We start from the raw sequence: 23,929 nt of genomic DNA, 5'->3' as shown, positions 1-23,929 counted from the left end.
ATGTTTTCACTGCACACTTAACCCAGATCTCTCACACAGGTTTTTGTCTCTACCATCCACACCAAAAAACCTCACACCCAGGTTTGGAAGTGCTTGAAGCCCAGGCTAGTTTACACAAATGAGGATATAGATTAGAACCCACTCACATTACTGTAAGGACGCAGGGAAAAAAACACTCCAGTGCTGATAGTTCTCTAATGCCCTTCTTACAACTCCCTCTGCAGGATGGGCAAGTTTTCCCGTAATTGACACAAATGACTGAGAAAGTATCCTATAGCGTCTCAGCACAAAGAACCAGGGATGTCTGTGTCCCCCACATGCCCTTCCTTCCCTCCCTCTCTCATAGGCAAATGTGGAAACAGTAAGGACACAGTAATGTAAGTAGGGCTTTGCTGTGGGGATGTTCACATCCAAGTGAGGCTAACATGGGTGCTCAGATACAGATGCCAATTACAGGGCTGCCCAGAGGGGGGTGCAAGTGGGGAAATTTGCCCCAGGCCCCGCAAGGGCCCCCACGAGAGTTTTTCGGGGCCCCTGGAGTGGGGTTGAGTTACCGCCAAAGCGGGGCCCTCCCCACTGCTAAAGACCCCAGGCCCCCTGAATCCTCTGGACGGCCCTGGCCAATTACCCGGGTTGACTGTGCAGTGTAGACATAAACTAGCTGTTCAATGCAGGTTCAGGAATTGTCCTATGCAAAACTGTTTGCAATAATGAGGCCTTTTAAATGGATATATTCAAAGTAGACCACAAAAAAACACCAGGAAGTGGATCAAACAGAAAGCAGCAGAGATCTCCCAACAGTCATTTCCCCATATAATTATATAAATATTATGCTGACTTTTAAATATATATTCAAAACATATTTTTAGTCTTTTTAGTTTTAAAGACTTGTTTGCTGGTGCTTATTAAAGTTAAAGGAATGCCATTTTAGGAAATTGAAGTCCTCTCTTCAGCCACTGGCAAAATAAAGAAACATGACAGCTCAGATAACAGTCTCACTTGAGCAGTGAAGTAAATTGGATGTGTATTGCAGATGGTTTTGCATCTGGACATGCAACTGAGGGCACAGTTTGGCACTAACACTAACATTCCTTATACACAGGGCAAAAAAAATATTATTTCATCCACCTCCACCTGCGTCAGTCTGCACCATTTTTCCCCTTATGGCCTCTAATCATGTAGACAAAAAGTCTGGAGGCACAAGATATTCACATAACATAAACATTATGTGGGCTATGAAGCCAATATTAACTGTCCAAAGACTTCATTAATACAGAGTTACAGTTTCCCAATAGTACATTGTGCCCTTCTAAAATGTCAAATTCAGCTATGCTCCAACCTCTGAAAACTAGGAAATGAAGAGTTAAGGTACACACCAATCCATGACACAACCTTAACTCTGCCCTCTGCCCCAACATGCCAATAATACACATACTACCATTCTACCCTTACAGATAATAACCCCACATGTTGCCTTCCTTAGATCACAATCAGCCCCATTATTCAGGAAATGGGTGAAGAGTGTGAGTCATGATTACATTATCCCAACTGCTTATTAGAGTCTTTCATCTTGCCTCTATTTACTAATGCTAATGTCCCAGACAATACTTCTGCATAAAATCTGAGTCTGCCTGTGGATTTCAGAGCACTTTAAAAGTATTGGTCTTAAATCAGGAATTTTGGTCTCAGAACAAAATCACCACAAGAATCACCTGCAGGACACAGGCAGAGAACAAGGAATATGCACAATACTCATTCTCTGAAGCTCCCAAGAGCAGGGTTGAAACTCCCAGTTAATAGATATAGCACAGGTTTAATGGCCACAGCATGCCACCTACTGACATCCAATTACTTGGACAATCGCATCCCAGAAACCTTCTGCCTTGCAAAACAGCCCTAGTTTTGCTCCACATGCTCTTTTTACTCACATTGGCATATCAGCTTGGGTTGATCCGCTCTCTCTAGATGGAGAGGATTATAGAAGTGCAGTACTATAGTTCTGTGCAGTGAATCTGAGTTTTCTTTGTTAAAATCCATTGTCAAACTGAATCAAGCTATTAATGCATTAATATGCCAGGAATCATCTGAACAATCTACAGTCTCTTGTGTACCTGCAGGGCTCTTCATCCCAAGAATAGTACTTGACATTATATATATATTTTGTAAGGCTAATGGACTGAATTTTGTATAATTTCTTTTAAAATTTACTCTTCTGGTTTTTTTTTATTATAACAATAGTGATATTTATTACTACATGTACACACAGCAGATTTATTTTATGAGGAAAAATTCTGGAGACTACATTGCATTTCAGGAAACAATACATGGTGTAACAAATAAAAATTATCAATCAAAATTTGTTTTGGTGCTTTCATCAGGTTCTGTTCTTATTTTTGTTGTTGTTAGTGTCATCTTGATACTGTTGAAGTTGCATATACTGTTGCCTTTGACCTGAAGAAAAATGTGGACACAGCCACTTTGTGACTTAGGAAATAAAGTTGTAGCAGGTTATTTCCAATCCCCGAAAACCTTTTAGGAGCACATCACAAAGTCTCAAACTTTCATTTTGTATAGTACACCAAACCAAGATATTTTTAGAAAACTTCCTTCTAGAAGACAAGCCAATTTAGACTGGAAGATCTATCTGTCCATGGAAGAAAAGAAAATTGTAATCTTGATTTTGGTAGGTGTATCAGTCAGTTCCATTATTCATTTTAAGTTCAAAGAGTTCAAAGTGCTGAAACCACTCTCTTTTCTTAAGACTTTCATTTCCCCCTTCCAGGACTGCAGGGGTGGCTAAAAAATGCTGTTTTGTTCTAAAAAAGCTAGGAACAAAAATGCATGCATGGGTCTATCGTAGCTCTCCTAATGTAACACGGCTTTACATAAGGAATGTAGCCAAACAGTAAATGTGTAATTTGAACACATTCTTACATTAGATTTCTCAGAACATAATTTAATATATAACTGTTAATCTAATTAACAAATGTGTTGCTTCCACTAAGCCACATTGTAGGAGTATGTGCCTAGTCACACAGTTAACAAAACACTTTGAAGGCAGTCTTGACTCAAAGGCTATCTAAGTGGATAAAGGTGTGTATACATTTTCTCTGTGATGCCTAACGTTCTTGAACCAGGATGTTCCAGGGATCACTTAGCTAGGGGAATGACAGCTTTAACAGTGTGCATTCACACTGCCCCCATGTTTGAAATCTTTAGGACTGGTACACAGATTTTGGCTCTTACCTTCACAGATCACTGTTCTCTCAACAGTGCATCATGATAAGATAGGGCTTTGGAAGACTCAGTGCTTAGCCATTGTTCAGCCAGTGGCAGCAGAGGAAGAGCACTGCTAGCTAGCCTTCTACAGTGTGGCTCAGTAGAGGCAACTTCATGAAGGAACAAAGAAGTGTATCTCTGGTTTTCCAAATTGATTGCATCTAGAGATCTGCACCTCCCCTGTTCTTTGGAGCTTAAGTAGTAAAGCTTCTGAAAGTAGAGAAGAACTTAGGGATAGTTAAAGAGTGAGTGGTGTTTACACCCTCAGATGATGATTCAGTCAGATCTCCTAGAGATCTGTACATGCCTCCTAATTGTCAACTACTGCGTAGAAGTACCACAAACAGTTAGATGGTCCCGAAAACTTAATTCTCTCTCTATAGAAGCTGGCTGCTCTTTTGACATTCAGGGTGTATCATCTTGTTTCCACTGTACAGGAAACACAGATAGTGAGAAAGATAATTTTAATGAAAATCAGATACAGTTTCTGACAGAAGTTTTAGGTGATTCTTTAGTACTATTTTGTTCTTTTGAAAGATGATCTAGGGTGGGTTTGCCATAAGATCCTGAAACTTTAAGATCTTCCCGGCTGGGGTGCCAGCCAATGACACAGAGAGTGCAAAGACAATGAACTAAGAAGTGAACAAATTAGTATTTATATAGCAAAACTACATAGCACAAAGTAAACTAGAACAGTGACTGCAGAACAACATATAAAAATGTGTAGTACACCAACTTTAGCTTTGGAAAAATACATAGAAAAGTAGTGAGAGGGAATCCACAAAGTTAAAAGTTCATTTCAGATGGACATCCAAACGTTTAGCTGCTAATCCAAACTATTTATTTTCATGAGGCACCACATCAAATTACGTGGCCTTCCATCCCTAAACAACCCCTTTCTTCTGTGACAAATCTTTCTGCATTTCCCCCATTTTATATTGTCTACTTGGTGGATACAGTGATCTGGCATCCCCTTCTGACTTCTTTAATGGATGACAACTCTTCTCAATGGCAGAGAAAGCAGGTCCGAACAGGCCCACCCAGAGGATTCAGGGGGCCTGGGCTCTTCGGCAGCGGGTCCCGGAGTGGAAGGACCCCCCACCGCAGGTCTTCGGGGCACTTCGGTGGTGGGTCCCGGAGTGGAAGGACCTCCCACCGCCGAATTGCCGCTGAAGACCCGGAGCGGAAGAAGCTCTGGGGGCCCGGGCCCTGCAAGAGTTCTCTGGGGCCCCCAGAGCAAGTGAAGGACTCCGCTCCAGGACCCCCAAAAAACTCTCGTGGGGGTCCCTGTGGGGCCCGGGACCTGGGGCAAATTGCCCCACTTGCCCCCCCCCCCCCCGGGGCGGCCCTGGGTCCAAATGACTTCTGCTGACCACCCTGAAACCATGGGATAGCCATGGGACTCTGAAGGAATACTATGCAATTTTCATCATATGATTAAACCCAATTAATAAAGCTCAAAACTTAAAAATACACCATTGAAATTTTCACTGACATCCACTAGTGAAACAATTTGTGCATCTTTGACAAAATGTTTGTCAATGTGAAAAATTCTGCAAAAAATTCCCTGACAAACTTGAAAGGAAGCAAGTGCTGAGTATGAATTCTGTGACTAATATTTTGTACAGCGCTAGATGAAACCATATCAGAACCTAAGTAAAATAATTTGAGTAGTCTGAATCCTGGCTAAACACTACACAACCACCACAATTCAATACCACTGGAAAATTAGGCAAAAGTTTGATTCTGGGAAGCTCAATACAGTGGGATCACTGAATTTCAGAACTGAGTTGTATTAACAGAAAAATCAGTTACTAACCTTTCATAACTGCTATTCTTCTAGATGTGTTGCACATATCAATTCCACTATTCTAGTGTGCACATCTCACACACAGTCACCGTACATTTTCCCATCAGTGGTATCTGTCAAGGCGGTTCAAGAGCCCTCTGCTGCCATAAAAACCATGGGCAAAAATAAATGTCTCAGCAGACCCAGAGCTTCCTCGGTTCCTTCTTTCTGGAAACTCTGATGTTGAGGATAGGAGGGTGAGTTGTGAAATGGACATGTACAACATATCTCGAAGAACAGGTATGGAAAGTTAGTAACCATTTTTTCTTCTTTGAGTGATTGCGCATGTGCAGCCCACTCCAGGTGACTCCCAAGCAGTAATATAAGAGGAGGGATTGGAGCTCATGTACACACAGATGGCTTGAGCGAATTTGGCATCATCTCTAGAATATCGGGTGGTGGCATAATGGGAAGTGAAAGTGTGCACCGACAACAGGTTGCTGCTTTACAAATGTCCTGAATAGGGAGCTGCACTAGGAATGCCAGATAATAATGCATGCCAGATAATAATGCGATCAGATACAGGACGTTATCCAAGATGAACTTCTCTGTGAGGAGACAGGAAGAACTTTCATTCTGTCCGCTGTAGTCACAAACATTTGGGTGGACTGGTAAAATGGTTTGAGCCTGTCTATGTCCAATGTCCAATGTGTGTAGCCGTTGCTCATCCTTATTTGCATGTGGTTCTAGGTAAAAACCAGACACATAAATTGACTGCAGTCTTTGGACTTCCTTCAGGAGCCCAGAGGACAGAAACCAGGAGCTCCCACACATGGCCACTACTGAAGCCACGGACTTAGCAGCTGAGTCAGCCGCATCCAGAGCAGCTTGAAATGAGGCCCTTGCACTGCTTTCCCCTCATCCACTAGTGAGGAGAACTCCTGCCTAGCATCTTCTGGCAGCATGTCTTTAAATTTCAGCATGGACTCCCATACATTAAAGTCATACCTACCTAAAAGTGCATGCTGCTTTGCAACCCAGTAGAATAAACTTTCTTACTGAACAGGTCTAACTTTTTTGAGTCTTTTAATTTTGGGGTTGCATCCTGATGCCCCTGCCTTTCCCTCTCATTGGCAACAGATACTACCAGGGACTCTGGATGGGATGGAAGTAAAGGACACATAACTTTGTGTGGGCACATAATACTTGCGCTCAGCCCTTTCAGAAGAGGGCGGAAGGCATGCAGGTGTCTGCCACAGCCACTTTATTGGGTTCATAATGGTGAAATTGAGAGGCAGGGCCACTCTGGAAGGAACTGCAGTGGCTAAAATATCAACCATGTGGTGAAAGTATTTGTTTATTTCCTCTACCTGAGAATGCACATTTATTCTAAGCATGTGAGTAGTCCCACTGACTTTTACAGGACTACTCTGGTGCTTAAAATTAAGAACTTGTGTAAGTCTTTACAGGATTGGAGCCTTGTTGACTAAATGACTGGCAAGTGACAGACATTCAGCTATGTAGGTAGGCTACTATTTGTGCAGTTCTCTTTGTTAATACATGTAAACAAAACCTTATAATCAAGAATCAGAACTAATCAAAACACTGCATCCCTCTAACAGCCTCAAACTTGCAATACCACTGGCACGTGTGTGTGACCACTGCAAAGGTAAAGCTCGAAATCAAGAAAATGGTTTCACATAAGCAGTGCCTCACACTGGTACTACTTCCTCTGTTGTGCTCGGAAGTATATTTTGTCTTCTACCAGCTTTGTAAGTGGTGTGTGCAGTAACAATGATATTTACACTAGTGAACTGTAAACACCTTTAAATAAACAATTTCTGATTAATATGTAAATTCTATGTAAATAGATGTGAAGGTTTTGCATCACTGCTACAGATGACCAAACATTTAAATCTGAGCTCATTGTAACAGTTCTTCCCCAATACAAATTAATAATAATAACATTAATAATTTCTCTTTAAAGCTCTTGAGTACAATAAAAATACACTTTAAAAATAAGAGCAAATGTGAGCATAGACATTTCAAAGTTAAGCCAATGCCTTTATAGGCATGGGAAAAAATTCATCATGAAGAGCAATTGTTTACTTTAGGGAAGAGATAACAGAAGGGAGTATGATAAATATATACAAAACAAGGATTGGGAAAGAGAAGGTAGGTAGAGCACTTATTTGTATTTGTTCATAATATGGGAACAAAGGGAACAATTTCCAGCAAAACTGAAAGGCTGCACATTAAAAATTAATAAAAGAAAATACTTTTTTCACACAATGCAAAATTGGAATGTGAAACTCTTTGCTACAGAATCTCTTCAAGGCCAAAAATGTGCAGCATTGAAAAAAGAACTGGCGTTTGGAAGGGCTATACATCCTCATGCTTCAGGGTACAAGCCAATCTCTAACTAAAGAGGGTTAGGAAGAAACTTTCCAAGCTGGGCAAGTTATTGTAATACTGTCTACTCTTACACATTCCTCTGAAGCACTTGATACTATTCACTGTCAGAGACAAGTTATTGGGCTAGAGAGGCCAATGGTCTGATCTAGTATTGTATTTTCTAAAAGGAAAAAATTCTAAATTGTGGATGCAATGTGCTGGACACTTCAGAACCATTATATTTTCAAGAGATGGCTCTGTATGTATACTTGATCAATAATCTGAGATGTTGAACTTCAGTGCTCTGGAACAATGTGATCAATGGGCCATTAACTTATTATAATGAACCTAATCTCCTACCTTATGATGTATTAACTGAGTCCCAAACAGATCTAGATAGTCACACAACCCTTAACGTCTTTAAATGAATTATTCTCCGAAGAGCATAAGTATTTTTCATGTTCTCTTTCCCATTAAAAGAAAAGAAAACGTGCAAGAACTGTTAAAGATTGACAGTCATTTCACATCTTAATCCCTTTGCAAGGATGACAACCATTTAAAACCAGAACAGATTGAGAGGGCAAACAGGTCAGGTACCAGTTAAGTAAGATGAGCGCACAGTGTTATGACAGCCAGATGTCCTTAATTTCAACCAAGCAGAACCCAAGAGCATTTCTATGACAAAAAATATTGGTGTTTCCACTTTAAATCCTCAAGAGGTTTATAGCATTTCCCTTAAATATTTGTCCAAGATTGAAATTTGGCATGCCAAGACTCAACAAGGTTAGGAAATTAATTAATTATTTTTGCATATTTTAAAATGAAATCAATTAGCGATTTTAAGTTATATGAACACACACACGCGCACACACACACACACACGCACACAACCAGGAGGACAAATGCTGCCCTCAGTTGTGTGTACATGTTTCCTGTTGACATAAATGCATGCAAGTTATCTGAGAGCAGAATATGGCCCTGAACATTTGTTTTAAATTGCATTACAGGGCCTTATTAAAGGAAAAACTAGCTTTGCGGCTGCCACTTCACACACTTTCTCAGGACCTTTTGTAAGGGGCTCCAAAACATGCATCTCTGGAGATCAGGGATGGCAGAACCTATCCTGCCAAACAACTGTAAATGTTTGCTTTTTTCATACTGGTCAACAAGAAGAAGAAGAACCCACTATGATTATAATATAGGTAGATAAATCCTGTCTTCTCAAAATACTGAAAATTAATGGGAAAATGGTTTCCTTCTGTAAAAGCACGAAGGCCAAATACAAGAAACTGTGCTGTCCTGAGCATTTCAGGCTTCACTTTTCAGTGGCAGAGCATTTGTAGCTGGTGGGTCAGATTTCAAATCTGCAATGGCAATGGCAAAAGGGTGTAACCTGAGCTCATACATATAGCTTGACTGCGGTGAGGGATGCTGGGATTCTGCAGTGCAGAAGAGAAAAAATTAGACACATGCACTGGGAGAGGAAGACAGCTATGAATGATGGCCCAGCTGCTTTCCAGTTTCTCTTTTCCATTGACTTACCATATCAGGCACACAATTATGGTGCACAATAAATAATAATGGTGGTAATAGGAATGGTTATAATAATTCACAGCTATAATATAATAACCTACTTTGCAGATGCCAATAAGCTGCTTACTGACAGCCAAACCCACAAGGCACAAATAGAAATAGTGCCCCCACTTCTTGCAGCTGCTCAGGTCAGCAAGAAATCTCACAGGTCACACAGATCTAATCTGGGATCCCCCTTCAGGGGAAACATATTTTCACGATATATTAGAAAATATGTGATAAATATATTGTGAGCATTGAAAATAAATATTAGATATTATTAAAGTGGCACCATTTCTGGATACTGCCTAAACTAATTGGAACTCTTTAGGGCTGCTCCTTTAAAAGAAAAGCCCCAGAAAAGTATGTTTGTATTCCTCCCTTAGCTGGATGAACAAGCAAAGGCTCCAGTGGAGCAGGCCTTCCAATATCATTTGACTCCAATATGCCAGGACCCTGACTCCTGTTTTCAGAACTGAGCTGTCCCATTAAGAACAGTGCCCCATCAACATACATTTCTGCTCTGTCCAAAGCACTGCAGCCTGTCATGTAGCTCTGCTATTTCTTATTTTCTTCTTTTTGCTCTGCTATTCACCACTCACTGGCACGTCTTTGCTGTCATCATATTTTTCCTGATGTCATTAATAGACTAATAACAATGGTATTATATTAGGTTTGTGCATAAGAGCTAATCTGGGCTAAAAAGTAATAACAATACTCAGTTGTAATCTAGCAGCTTTATCTAAGAATCTCAAAGCACTTTATAAAGGCTGAATTAAGTCTTGGACCATGGCTAGGAGGTAGCATTATTATCTGTATTATACAAAGAAGCAAACTGAATCACACAGAGACTGAGTTCCCCAAGAGCACACTTCAATTCAGCACTAGACTCAGAAAAAAAAATGCAGAGTTTTAGGGCTAGATTAACAAGTGATTTTAGGCACTGCATTGTATGGGGAGAACTAGGTACCCAAGCAAGAGAGTCCTAGATGCCAGCAATCTGAGTGGGAAGCCCCTTAAGTGAGCCAGGAGTGAAATGCAGAGGAGAGGGGTGCGGCTTATGACCCAGATCCTCACAGATACTTAGGCACTTCACTCTCACACATCTGAGACTTAGGCACCCAACTGACAGGCTGGAAGGAGGTGCCGATCTCTTATTGGGATTCTCAATAAGCTGTGAACCCTCTCCGGGAGATAGGCACCTAAGCCCCATCAGCCCTTTCTTGCAAAACACCAGAGAGAGACCGACAGTGAGAGACAGAGACCCATGCCACTAGAGCCAACAGTCCAGTGGTTGAGCATTCCCCTGGGATGTTGGAGACTGGCATGAGAGTGACCTACTCAAAATGCCCCACAGACCAGTGGTTAGGGTACTCCCAGGGAAAGTGGGAGACTGAGGTTCAAGTCCCTGCTCCAAATCAGGCAGAGCAGGGATTCAAAAACAGGTCTCCTTTGTTCCAGGTGACCACAATGAGCTAGTGGTTATTCTGATGCACGGCAGCCAGTCAGCCCCAAAATTCCCACCATGCTTTCCCCCAGCTGCTTTTTGTGCAGGTCAGGCTACTCTGTTTTTTGTGCAGGTCAGGCTATGTCTACCATATCAGTCCGCACAGGTGAGAAAGGCAGGGGAGCGCATTGTTTGAGAATCCTGCTGGGGTCTAGTTCCGAGCTAGGGCTCCGAGCAGCTTGCTAGCTATAAGGTGGCCTCAGGTCTAGGCATCTTTCTGCATTCCTGCCTGTGGGGATTCAGGCACCTATGGAGTAGGCAGCAACTAAGAAGTGGTTTAGTGAACGTTAATTGTGTCTACATGTTGGACATAGACACCTAAAGAGGAAAGTGCGTATGTCCTTTGTGAATCTAGCCCCTGGTTCCCTTTTTCCTTGCTCTGACTCCAATCCCCATTCCTTCCATGGTTTACTTTATAATGAGATACAGTTAGGAGGTATGACTCCATTTATCTTCCCCCTCATAAACATATTATTTGTTTTCAAATAACAGCCTTATCTCTGTTTTGGAGCTTGAAGCCAACCATGCAGATGTATATGGAGAGCTGAGGATTAAGTACAAGAGAACCTTTACAGATTTAAATTAACAAAACATACTCCATTAATTCAGTGACAGCTAGAAACTTGGGTCTAACTTCATACATTAAATCTTTAAATGGCTATTAATGCAGCTGATAAGCATTGGTGTTCCTGCAAGATTCTTGTTCTTCTCCATGAACTGTATTGTCTCTGATAGAATTCACCCATCTCTGGATACTGTAAAGGGGCACCCTCAACTTAAAAAGCTACAGTTTTGTCAATTGCTTTTACCAACTATAGTACAAGTAACAGGGGCGGCCGTTAGGGGGCGGGCGCGGCCGGGCGGCATTTGGCTCGACGTGGCTCGCATGCCTGCGGCAGGTCCGGCCCGCGGAGCGCGACTGGGCGCGCCGACTGCGGCGGGTCCGGCGGGTTCCTTCTCGCGGCGCGGTTGAGCTGCCGCGGTGTCGCGGCTGCGGCAGGTCCGCTCGGGCTCCGTGGTCGTGGACCTGCCCGCGGCGGCAGCAACTCAGCCGAGGCAGCGGGGAGAGGACCGCGGGCGGGACGGGGAAAGCGCGCGCGGCGCGCGGCTGGGGGCAGCCCAATTTCTAGAGCCGCCCCTGACAAGTAATGCTGCATAAGATTACTATACATGAAAGAGGTTAGAGGAAAAAATCTAATATTTCAGTTTATTTACTTTGGGCACTTGATAGCATTATGTGTATAGTCACTTCCACTATTTTCTCTGTTAAATCAGTACATCTGTTTTCCCTCTTGCTTGTGTCAATCTTTCACACCAGGGGAAAAGTTTGAAAGAGTGATTGTAAAAAGCACAACTGACAGAGGTGGAAAGGGGGCATGGGAAAGGTGAAGTATCTGAAGCTAGTTAGCTCATTTTTTAAAAAAACCTGACTAGATTTCAAGTAATAGTGTCATTTAAATAATTTGATTATGAGTTTTATCTCCAGACTGCATATAAAAATATTTCTAAAAGGCAAAATATTTGTTTAGCAAATGCATTAGATTGTATCCAAGATCAAGTATTTTCAAATAACATACTCAGATAAGATACCTATCATCCTTGTAAGGGCTTCTCCCTTCAGTCTCTCAACATTCATATGACATAAACTGAACATTTCTATGCAATCAGCATATACTCCAGAGTGTGAAATCCTGGCTCCTCTGAACTGAATGAGAGATTTGCCATTGATTTCAATGGAGCCATGACTTCACCCACTGTATTTTTTTCATGAAGTATCTATAAATATTTCCAGTGGAGCGTGCTTCAAGCAAGGTTTGTTTACCAAGTCGTGTTGTTTCTCTCCTTAGTTAGGGTTATATTAAAGTGTTCATTTAAATAGGGAAAATAAATGAAAATGATTGTCCAGTTCTACTTCTTTCTTCCCTGTGAACATATGCACAAGTTGTACACAGTTAATCACCAATTAAGCGGGAGAATTTTTGTGGCAGACCCCTGTTATCATAATGATGCACTGTTCTGAAGCCTTGTGTAACCGAGGTTAATACTATGTAAAATATCCATCAGTTGTTGTTTTATGATACTGAATCTGTTTAGTTTAGTAGGAATTAAACCGTAGGTTTTTGAAATCCTAGGAATCAGGTTTCTCTTACAAAACATTAAAAAATACTGTGCTACCAAAGCACCTCTCCTAATGACTAGAGAGGCATATTGAGCAATATCTATCACATGCATTTAGACCCAGACTTTCCAGGTCAGCTCATGGTAATGGCCAGACTCTAACCTCAGATGCATTGTCAGCATTACTATTTATTTAAGAAATTTGCTATTGGGCATGTAACCAAGTACATGTTTTTAAAACCTCCTCATACACGAATATAGGATCTTATCTCATGTATAGTCATGGTGAACTGTATTGTGTAGTAGTTTCCCTGTCTTGACAGCAACCTCACAAAACTCTTGGGATGGTGTCTATTCAAAGAACACATCTTTTCTTCAGAAGCATAACCAAACTTAATTTTCAAACAATCTTGTTTTCAGTTTACTTCACATATCAAGTCCTTTTTCATTTATAGGTGCTCCTTGATTTTTGTAAGGAAGATTGATATCACCTGTTTTATATGCATCTCATTGCTCTGCTTATTCTAAAAATATTTTTATGGTATTCTTTAGTTAAGACTTGGAGTTCTAGCTTAGAATCCTCTAATTTTCTCATATCTGAACTAACTTATACATGGACTGATTGCTCCTCTCGTACTAGGGTCCTCAATTATCTCATTTTTACTGAGACCCCAAATACAACCACTTATTCTCCATCAATCCCAGAATCCTCTCTTTTCTTCCTGCTTCAGTTGAGTCTCTGATTGGGTAGAAAGTGCAGAGCACCAATACACTCTGACTGATACAAATATACCAGTCGGAAATAATCCTATGATTGGTTTCAAAATGGAAGAAGCCATTGGCAAATAAAGACTAAAGAATATGTTTAAAGAATCAGAAGAGCTTAATTTTGATTTAATACGTCTGTGAGATGACACAGGATGAATGGCGAAAACACATATTAAGTAATTAATGAGGAATTATACCATAATTATATAAATAATGTCCACTTAGATTTGTGTTAAATATTAAGAGCCAAATTCAGCTGTCATACACCATTGTAAAGCTACAACCATGTCCTGGCTCTCAAAGGAGTTATTCTGTATCTACCCCAGCATGACTGAAAGAAGTATTTTGCCCTAAAACAATAAATATTTGTTAAACATTCTCTTAGCATTTAACAAAATATCATGTTAACATGCTGTTCAGTTGCAATATTTAAATGATCTTTTATGCAATTTACAGAGAAGAAATTTGCCAACATCTTGCATTAGGTATGAGAAATACTCAAATTCTACACATTAACAGATGGGCTAATAAGTAGATAGTAACATTAACAGTTCATATGGCAACAGTATTTTAATATCAAATTTCTGTATATAGTCTTCTGTCACGATATTTAAATTACAATAAATATTACATTTGTTATTAAATACAGATTGTTTAATATTTAAAAATAAATATTAATACAGTTGTTTAATATTTAAAAATCACACAAAAATTCCATTACAACATAAAAGTATTTACCAGGTAAACTAAAAATAAAATCCCAGCTCTCATCCGTGCAAAAGCAAAACACTCTGCACCTTAGAAAATAAAGCAAATCAGTCTATTTATAATGCAAACCTGTCAGAGAATCTGCCCCCAATTGACATCAATGTATGCAAAGATTGTCATCACATTGACATTTTCTGTTTTTCAGATAATTCAAGAAGCTGAAAGTAAATTAACCTAGGGGAATAAAGCCCTCGGAGACCTGGACCTCCATGCTTTACTCAGGGAAAATCCCCAAGTAAACTAATGGGAGCTTTGGTACAAACAGCAGGAATAGGTCCTTATTAAACTGGCATTTTTCAAAGGTCACAGGATCTGGAAAAGACTATGATCTGTGCTATGATCTGGCTTCTTATATATAAGAAACTGTATAGAACACTGAGTTAATATTTTCTGATTACTTACCAAAAGCTGTCCAGCAAAACAGATAAAAAGAATGAAGGAAAGCAAGAGAAATGCCACCCCAAAGGAAATTCCAAGGATAGATGTTCTATAAGACAATAAGAAAAAAGTTTGTTAGACATTACGCAAACGATGTACACAAATCTACAGTGCAGCCTTTCTTTTTTTAGAATGTTGGTAAAGACAGTTAGAAAATAATATCCCAGGCATTAATCCTGCCTAAAATGCAATTTTCCAACATCAATGACCCATGGAAACAAATCCAATATTTTACCAGAAGGCTAATAAGCACTACTTCTTAGTAAGGGGCTATTTTTTGTGTGCTAAATTACGATTTTCTAAATCCAACCATATCAGATTGCATTTAAAAAAACCAAAAACCACATTTTAAAAATATGGTAGCTATGTTCCCACCCCGCCACCATTCTCTTCCTCCTCAACAAAGGCTGAACCATCTTCTGTTCGCATTTTCCAAAAAATGTTGCCTTGGGCAGAGTCCAAGCCTGGAAAATTTCTGCCCATTAAGAGCTTCAGAAAATTATGAATGACTGAAAACAGTGACGTATAACATTATAGCACTTTATAAAGCTGTTGATGGTGATTTCTGCATTGCTAAATGTTATTGAAGCAAAGGCAATTGATTTCTCCTCTCCTGCCGACATAATATAAGATATTAAACACCAGTTGTCTTACAAATTCTTAAATGGGAGCAGACATTTATAGTATGTTTTCCTATAGCAACTCTGCATTAGAGGAGAATTTTATTGCTAACCTACTGCTGTTTAACTATTTTAGAGTCTATTTAAATCCAAAATTAACAGTAGTAACAATATAGGTGTCATAGAAAGGAAACAAAGTGAAAAACAGTCAATGGGAGCAAATAAATAAATAATAAAAAAAAATTAAAAAGTACCTTACCCATCAAAAATAACAACAATAAAAAACAATCAACTCTGATAACAAGTCTCTAATCCACCCTTTGCTGGTGGTACCAAAGGGAAAAACCTAATGCAAATATTGTCCATATATGCCCATTAAACACAGAAGAGGAGAAGCAGAAACCATATGACATTATATTCCCTCCCCTAAGATACTGAAAGTCCTTCCATGTGAGCACCAAGGCCAGCCACGATGAACCGGGCCAGGTGCAGAGGGGAGGGCAATCACTCCATGAGGTATTACAATATGGTCACATGGCAGATTTTCCCAGAAAAATACATTAGAGTTAATTGTGCTTAAGGAAGTATTGACTCTTGCTCTGTGCTTTGGGACTGGGAATGAGGAGATGCAGGTGCAGTCATGGCTATCCTACCAATGGCAAAACAGGAGTTAGCTTTACTCCTGGGGTATGGGAGGAGGGGAAGAGCAGCAGCACTCAAGGCCTAGTTCAGAGCACTTATCTGCAGTTTTACCTACAGATCTTGAGACATCTGCAGAGTTTAAAAGTTACTCTCCTTGGCTTCTCTGTGCATCAGCAAACCTATTTCTTTGCCAAACATGATACATGGGCAACACCCGGATGGAGCTTTCAAAATAAGCTTTCTACTCCTGGAGATTTTTCTGTTTTATGCCATACTATTGCCATTAAAATAATTTTTTCATGGGTCAGTCAATAGTCCATAGGAGCTAAAGTAATACAATAATAAAAATAAATAAATAAAAATAATACACATTTTATAATATAAGCTGTCTTGCCAATTACTTAATGCACTTTTGAACTCTCAGCATTAATAAAAATTCAATTTGGTGAGAACAGCTTAATAAAAGTAAATCTGAGAGGTCATTCATAATGCCCTCAGCATGTATTCATCTTGAAATAATCAGGATTTTTTTAAGTTACCTGAAAATACATGTTATTAATTATTATTATTATTAAATATTTGTGTTATAATAGCTGCCAGTATCTCCAATCAGGAGTGAGGCCACATTCCACTTAAGCAGTGCACATGCACATGCACATGTGAAGACAGAGGTCCAGATCCTCATAGGTATTTAGGCAACTAAATCTCAGTGAGATCAATGGGAGTCAGGCACCTAAATGCCTTTGAGGATCTGGGCTACCCTAAAAAGCTTAAAATATAAAAAGATAAGTGACACACAAAGGCTGGGAGGAGAGGGATTCAATCACATACATATAATTTTTACATATGTTAACACTTGCAATTGTTAAATAATAACAAACCTACGGAGTAAGAGCCAACTCACTCCTTCTGCCTCTTGAGCAAGCATTCATTTGCTGACTTCTAGGAGTCACAACAGAAGTGGGTATAGAGGAAAGATTTGATAGAGGAGAAGGTAGTGGCCTTATAGACCAGTTTTTGGAGGATATTCCATATGTACGGGCAGTGTGGAAGAAGGCATGAGGAGCTGACATATAGGCAGAATAGAAAGGCATTGCTGATAGAGTGAAGGAGGTGAGGGAGAGGAGGCGATTTAATAAGAAGCCAGAGTGGTCAAATAAGGGCAGACTTGTGAAAGGGGCTTCAAGATCTGGACAAGAAGCTTATACTTGATGTGGGGAGGCAGTGGAGGTGTACAAAAAGTAGGGTGATGTGGTCCAAGTCAGTGGTTCTCAAAGCCGGTCTGCTGCTTTTTCAGGGAAAGCCCCTAGCGGGCTGGGTCGGTTTGTTTATCTGCCGCGTCCGCAGGTTTGACCGATCGTGGCTCCCACTGGCTGCAGTTCGCCACTCCAGGCCAATGGGGGCTGCAGGAAGGGCGGCCAGCATATCCCTCGGCCCGCGCCACTTCCTGCAGCCCCCGATCAGCCAAACCTGCGGACGTGGCAGGTAAACAAAGCGGCCCGGCCCACCAGGAGCTTTCCCTGAACAAGCGGTAGACCAGCTTTGAGAACCACTGCACTAAGTAACAGCTGAAAAAAGACAATCTTAATAGCTATGTTTTGTATGTGTTGAAGGGGAGCAATGTCGGTGTGAGAGTAGCAGAAGACAAGGAAGATTCAGTAGTCAAATGACAGATGATGAAAGCTGGGATGAGAAATTTGATTGTCTGGACAGAGAGAAAAGGAAAGATCTTAGAAATGTGGTAAAGGAAGAAGTGGAAAGTTTCAGACAGACTTGATGTATGGGCAAGAGAGAGGGAGTGGCCAAAGGTGACCTCTTAGGTTACTTACAGGCCTGACTGACAGGGATGATAGTGGTCATTTAAACAGTGAGGAGCCTTTAAAGGGTTTATGAGGAAAGATCAGCATTATGTTTTAGTTCTAAACTTACGTAGTTTCACTTTGCTCCTAAAGCTACCAGAATGCAGCAGAAATGGGAAGCAAGCTACAGAAAAATGAAATACCAGCATTTTAAATACTGACCATGGGAAAATTGCATCAGTAATTTACTTTTGTCATTGACATGCTTTAAGTTTTCAGGAATGTCATGGAGTAGCGTGTACGGCAGGGGTTCTCAAACTGAGGGTCAGGACCCTCAGGGGGTTGCAAGCTTATTATATGGAGGGTCGCAAGCTGTCAGCCTGCACCCCAAACCCCGCTTTGCATCCAGCATTTATAGTGGTGTTAAATATATTAAAAAGTATTTTTAATTTATAAGGGGTTGGTCGCACTCAGAGGCATGCTATGTGTAAGGGGTCACCAGTACAAAAGTTTGAGAACCACCAGTGTACAGGATACTGCATGAAGCAGGATACCAGAGTATGTAGGTAAATAATTTTGAGATGGCAATATTTTTCTTGCGGCTTCCCACTGAAGTCAATGGGAGCTGCAGTGCCTGTGAAAATCAGGCCACTTATTTAATTGCCTAAATGTAGATTTAGGTACCTAAAGTGAGGCACTCCAAATTTGAAAATCTTGGTCCAGGTTTTTACAGTAAAGATATGCCTACTCTATTGTGTAAACTCTCCACATGTACTGTAGTAATTTATCAGATTCTTTTTATCTGCTTGGTTCAGACAAAGCATTTTGGCAAAAGGGTATTCAGAAGCCTTCAGGTCTATTAAGGATTTTACTATACCTATTTGAATACCCTCATTTCCAGAAGTTCCATCCCCAAATGTTATCATTATTTACCTCACTGAGCTCCCTGATTGGCCAAGATTTATGATATCGCCTGTGGAAGGATTGATTTTTGAAGTGTGATTAAAAGATATAAGAACTCCCTAGTTTTCACAATACCTGTAAGTATGAGGAATTGATGATCTTGAGCATCCACATTATTAGCAGCCTCTTCTTATTCTTATGACTACATTGGGATAACTATATTTTGACCAATTCATCTTTTATGAGATTGTTTCAAATTGAAAATATATTAGTATTATATACAACTAATGTTAGCATTATTTTTATTGAAAATACTGATTCACTGTAAATGCAGATATATTAAAAGATGAGGCGGGGATGATTTTCCTTGTCCCCCACTTATATTACTGTAACAGAATATTATGTGTATTACTGAATATATCTTTAAGAATTCAGTATATGCTATGGTAATTCATGTTTCTTCTTGGCAGGGAACTAATTTTCATGTTCATAATTGTTTGACTGCAAATTCTATTCTTCACCTAAAAGCAGTAAAGAAATAATTTTAAAAAAGATGGAGGTTATACAAGACAACACTAAATTTAACTTTGTTTTTGTAATCTAACAGTAGCTACATCCTTGGGGATTTGGCTGATGCATTCACTGAGCCTTCCACAGATTCAATCACTGCAAATACTTTAATAATACAATTGCTTCATTGTTGAGAAAAATCCTTTGAATTTTAAAACTAATTTTCAGTCCTTTTTTTTTCTTTATTAGGTGCAGCAGAAACAGCTCATAGTGGTGTAGCTTTTCCCTCTTGTATTCTATTCTATTTTGAAAGCTTGCTTTCAGACAAAGGTGCTGCTTTTGTTCCTCATAAAATTCAGCCTTGCTCAGCTGGACACTGTTCTAATCCCACTCAGAACATGTTCCTAATAAAATCTCATGGAGAGAACTACATGAATCTTCATGTATGCATGACAGAAGACATGATGAATAATGTTGTTGTTGAACACAGATGCCTGTCAGAACAAAGCCCAGGGAAGAGATCTCAGATATAGCCAGGGACAAACCCAGTACAGGCATGACTGCAAACCCCTTTACTTATATTGATGAGCAGTCACCCAGGCAAGTAGTCTCATTGAATTCGATGGTGAGCAGTTACTCACAGGAGTAGCCCCAATATGAGTAAGTAGTTCACAATTTAGCATTCTACATTTCAAAAACCAATAGTGCCAACTTATAGTCAATCAACTATATGAAACCAGTGTAAAGAAGGCAAGAAGGGTGTAATTTGGTGTTGGTTACAAGAGATGCCTCTGTGATCTGAACAAGTTGTAAGCAAGGGAGCATTACTGGAAATCCTGCTTTGAGAAAATGCAGTGATCAAAGCCTTATGATCATTTTAATGTAACTGTGTATCACAACTGCCCATTATTTTTTTTCCAAGATACACTGGGTAACCTGATTGAATTTAACTTTATGCTTTATACTATGCAGTTTATTATGTCAACAAGTAATTGATTTATTTACTCAATAAGAAAAACTATTAATAAACAGTGTCATCACAGGATAAAGAACTTCTGCCAATCACACTTCCGAAATATGAAATGTTATAATAATCTTCCAAATATCACATAAATAGTGACTCTAATTCACCACTGTATTACTCCAGTTGTATGTCACTGCAGTTGGTGTTACAGCAGCAAAACAGGAGTAATATAATACTAAATCAGGCCCTATTAATGATCTAGTTCTAGGTCCAATCATCTCTCTCCATGTTCACTCAGACCATTTCCTTGATTTTTTAAAAACTTTTACTTTGTTGTTATGTGTATCTACACTCAACGAACATCATCCTGGAAAGCCTGGGAGAGCATTAGTACAGAGTTGCAGGGGGAAAAAAGTTTTAATCTTCTGTTAAAATATAGTTTCTTGAACAGTCTTTGTCTTGTGCATAGAGGAATTATAATAGCACTGGAGTAAATTTATTGTACATGACTTTTGTGATTATCAGATACAACCCATTTGCAAATGCAAAGGTTTAGTGTTTAATTGTCCACAAAAGCTGCTAGTTGCCTTGCACACTCCTCCACCATTATCTTTTAATTATGGACAGGTGAAAACCCATAGCCTGCTTCACTTATAAATGTACAATTCATTAAAAGTTGTCTGACTTCATTTATTTATTTTATAGGATTAAGAAATACAGAATGTGAACCTTTTAAATATGCATTGACAGCAGGAAAAAATTCCTATGGAAGAAGGTATATTTCATTTTTATTAAGTAGAATTAATTCTAAGAGGATCATCATATATGCCACAATATTTATAAGCACAATGTTATTATTTGCAATTTGACTTGAATTTATGAAGAATACATTATATGTTTTAAGCAAAACAGAAAAGTAATAATTGTCTTGTAATTAGTCATGTGTAGCTCTGGATTAGCTATTCAGTTTGAAAATGGCAAAAGTAGCAATTGCAGAATTGGCACAATTTTGCTTTCTCTATGTAACTCATTTTCATTAAAGACTTTCATTTTTGATAAGTTAAATAGCAGGGCGGTGGAAATGGAATAAAAGGACTTGATTCACTGTCATGGGCTCAAGAGAGTGACCCTCTCAATCTCTATGGGCAGGATCAGTATCACACTCATTAATTGCTAGACCCTCATTGGCAGAGGCTGCCAAGGAATTGCACCGAATCAGTTCATCTTAATTGCTCCCTAGCACAGTGTGAACTTTAAATGAAGAGTATACTTTGCCTTGCTCAAGGTAGACTTTCTATAGCAAAACCCAAACAGCGAAGTAATGCCTGATACTTATAACCATTACTTTATACAATGAACTTCTACAATATCTTCAAACAGAAGTTCTTAAATTGTGTAAGAAATATCACTGAATTCAGAACATGCATGAGGGGTCACTATTAGTATTATCCTCATTTTACAGATAAGGAAACTGAGGCAGAGAAAAGTCAGCTGACTTCCTCAGGGTCACATAGGAAGTTTGTGGTTGAGCTGAAAATAGACCTCAGATTATTTTATGAACCTAATTTATGCATCTATTGAACCTTCTATAGATTAATTTAGTGTTAATTAAAAACACTACTGCTTCATTGTTCAGGAAAAACCTCTAGGCTAAAGGTTATGAGAGAGTACTATTGCTGCCTCTTCCCCAGCACAGAGGTTCTCTGTGCAGTTAGGTGGCCTCTGAACACACCTACCCGATTGGGCCTGGCATGCAAGTTAGGCAGAGGAGCAACTATCTTCCTCAGATGAGAGAAAGGTGCCTCCCTGCAGCCCAGATGTTGGTACCTAATGCTGTGAGAAGGATAGGGTTTAGGACACATTCCTCTTGTCAGCATCTCTCATTGGCTAGCTTAGGCAGTTCCTTGCCTAGTATGCTGGCTTTTGTGGATCGAATTCTAAGGTGCCTGTGTCTCCCCACGCATTGTATGGAGAACACAGATGCCAAACTCAGGGTTTGTGGATCACACTGTTGTTCCTGTGATTATTTTAGGTGCCCAAAAGTTAGGAGCTGCAACACTCAGTGTCACAATGCCTAAGTCCCCTTGTGGATCTGGGCTTCAGATCATATGAAACTGTTAGGAGTTTTGAAAAGCAGTAAGAAAAGGAATGATGCAAAGGGATCTAAAAAGATAGAAACATGGAGAGGAAACAAAATGAGATTCATCTTGGAAAAATGCAACCTTAAAATGAAAATGTCTGGGCAAACCCCAAATAAATATACTTGGAGGGAGAAATCTATGCAGGAATAATGCTGAAATATATGCAAGGCTAATAATGGACAGGAATTTACTAAGATTATAATTTAGTAATTCTACAAAAATGTGCAATTTGGAGTGTCTATGCAAGAAATCACATGACAAGAGTCAGAAAGTTGTATTTACTCCCTATACAGCTCTGTTGCCATCACACCTGGAAAATTTCATTCAGTTCTTGGCAACTCATTACCAGAGAGATTGACAAATTGGCGTGAGTCCAAAGATGAGCAAAATGATGACGGGGTACAGGGATTTTATTATGAGGAAAGATTAAAAAAGCTAAATATAGTATAGCTTGCCAAGACGATTACTATTGTCTGCCACACCAGTTAATAAATATTTGAAGGGTGTTATGACACTAAGAAAAGAGAAGAATTGTTTAGGGTGGTCCATGATGGCATAACGAGAAGTAATGGGAGAAAATGAAGAAAGGGTAAATTTAGGCTTTCTTGTAGTGATAGGTATTCATTTGTAGAACAAAATCCTAAGGGTCGTGGTTATACCATCATTGCTTGGGACTTTTACAACTTGAATGGGCAAAACACTAACACATATACAGTGAGAATTGATACTGCCCTTGCAGACGAATGGACTGCCTGATCTAATCATCTGGATGGCCTTTTCGATCTCTACCTTCTATGATTCTGTCTCCTGATTCCTGATCCCAAGAATGATTCAAAATCATATTTTCCTCTCCAAAAAGAGGGAGCAGGCAAATATTAAATTTTAACCTTGTGGAAAATGCAGTGAAAATTATAAAAACAATCCATAAACATAGACAAAGATAAACGAAAGGTCAGAATTTGCCCACAGATACACATACACATATAACTCTGCACATATGCAAATGTGGGAAACATTTGGTCCAAATATTATAAAGTAATTTGTCTTTTATATTTTGTTTTACTTATTCTTTTTCTGTATTATTTTCTACTCTGTTGTTTTTTTTACAACGTGTACTAAAAAAATTTAATCTAAAATGTGAGTCAGAACCAAATATTGCACTCTAAAAAAGTAATGAGTTTTATGCTTTACATTTTCTACTTTGTAAAGGTGTTATGTAGCTGATACACTGTTACTTTTACAGTTTAAAATGTACACTTATGAAGAAGAAAACCTCTTCTAAGTTTGCTTCATGGGGAAAAGATGAATCATACTTGTTTTTCATCTTGTGTGGCATGGAGGTGAGAACATGAGATTATACCAACAGATACCTCCAAAGACAGGTGCACAGTTTCCCATGTCAAATATGGCTCCTGTGAGAAACTGTAAATATTTCTGAACTTCGAGTGCAAATAATGCATTTAAATGATTTGCATATCCAAATTAAGGCACAGAAAAAGGGGAAAGTAGAAGTCCTGTCTGTTACACAGTGATAAGATCAGGCAATAATACTGTTAACCTAGCAAACTAGTAAAGAGTTAAACCCCTGCAACCAAACAAAAAGTTAATGTGCCAGATAATGTAATGTTGTAAAGATTTATTGGAACTGCATAAAACAAAATGTTGGTAATCTGTCTACTCTCATTTGGTTGAATGAACAATACTCTAGTAAACTCTG

General features: G+C 39.3%; 1 protein-coding gene across 1 annotated transcript in view; it reads right to left on the bottom strand.

Annotated features, from left to right (window-relative positions):
* The window catches only part of ADCY2 (adenylate cyclase 2), a 416,016-nt gene that overhangs the window by 65,422 nt on the left and 326,665 nt on the right, over positions 1–23,929 (bottom strand). The window contains exon 15 of the mRNA XM_039523887.1: positions 14,598–14,682. Within this exon, the coding sequence (XP_039379821.1) occupies positions 14,598–14,682 (85 nt within the window). The remainder of the gene's footprint in view (positions 1–14,597; positions 14,683–23,929) is intronic.

The sequence above is a fragment of the Mauremys reevesii genome, linkage group 2, assembly GCF_016161935.1.
Source record: "Mauremys reevesii isolate NIE-2019 linkage group 2, ASM1616193v1, whole genome shotgun sequence".
In the NCBI taxonomy this organism is placed as follows: Eukaryota; Metazoa; Chordata; order Testudines; family Geoemydidae; genus Mauremys; species Mauremys reevesii.
The sequence above is the reverse complement of the archived record's forward strand: the minus strand, read 5'-3'. Positions and strand labels throughout refer to the sequence as shown.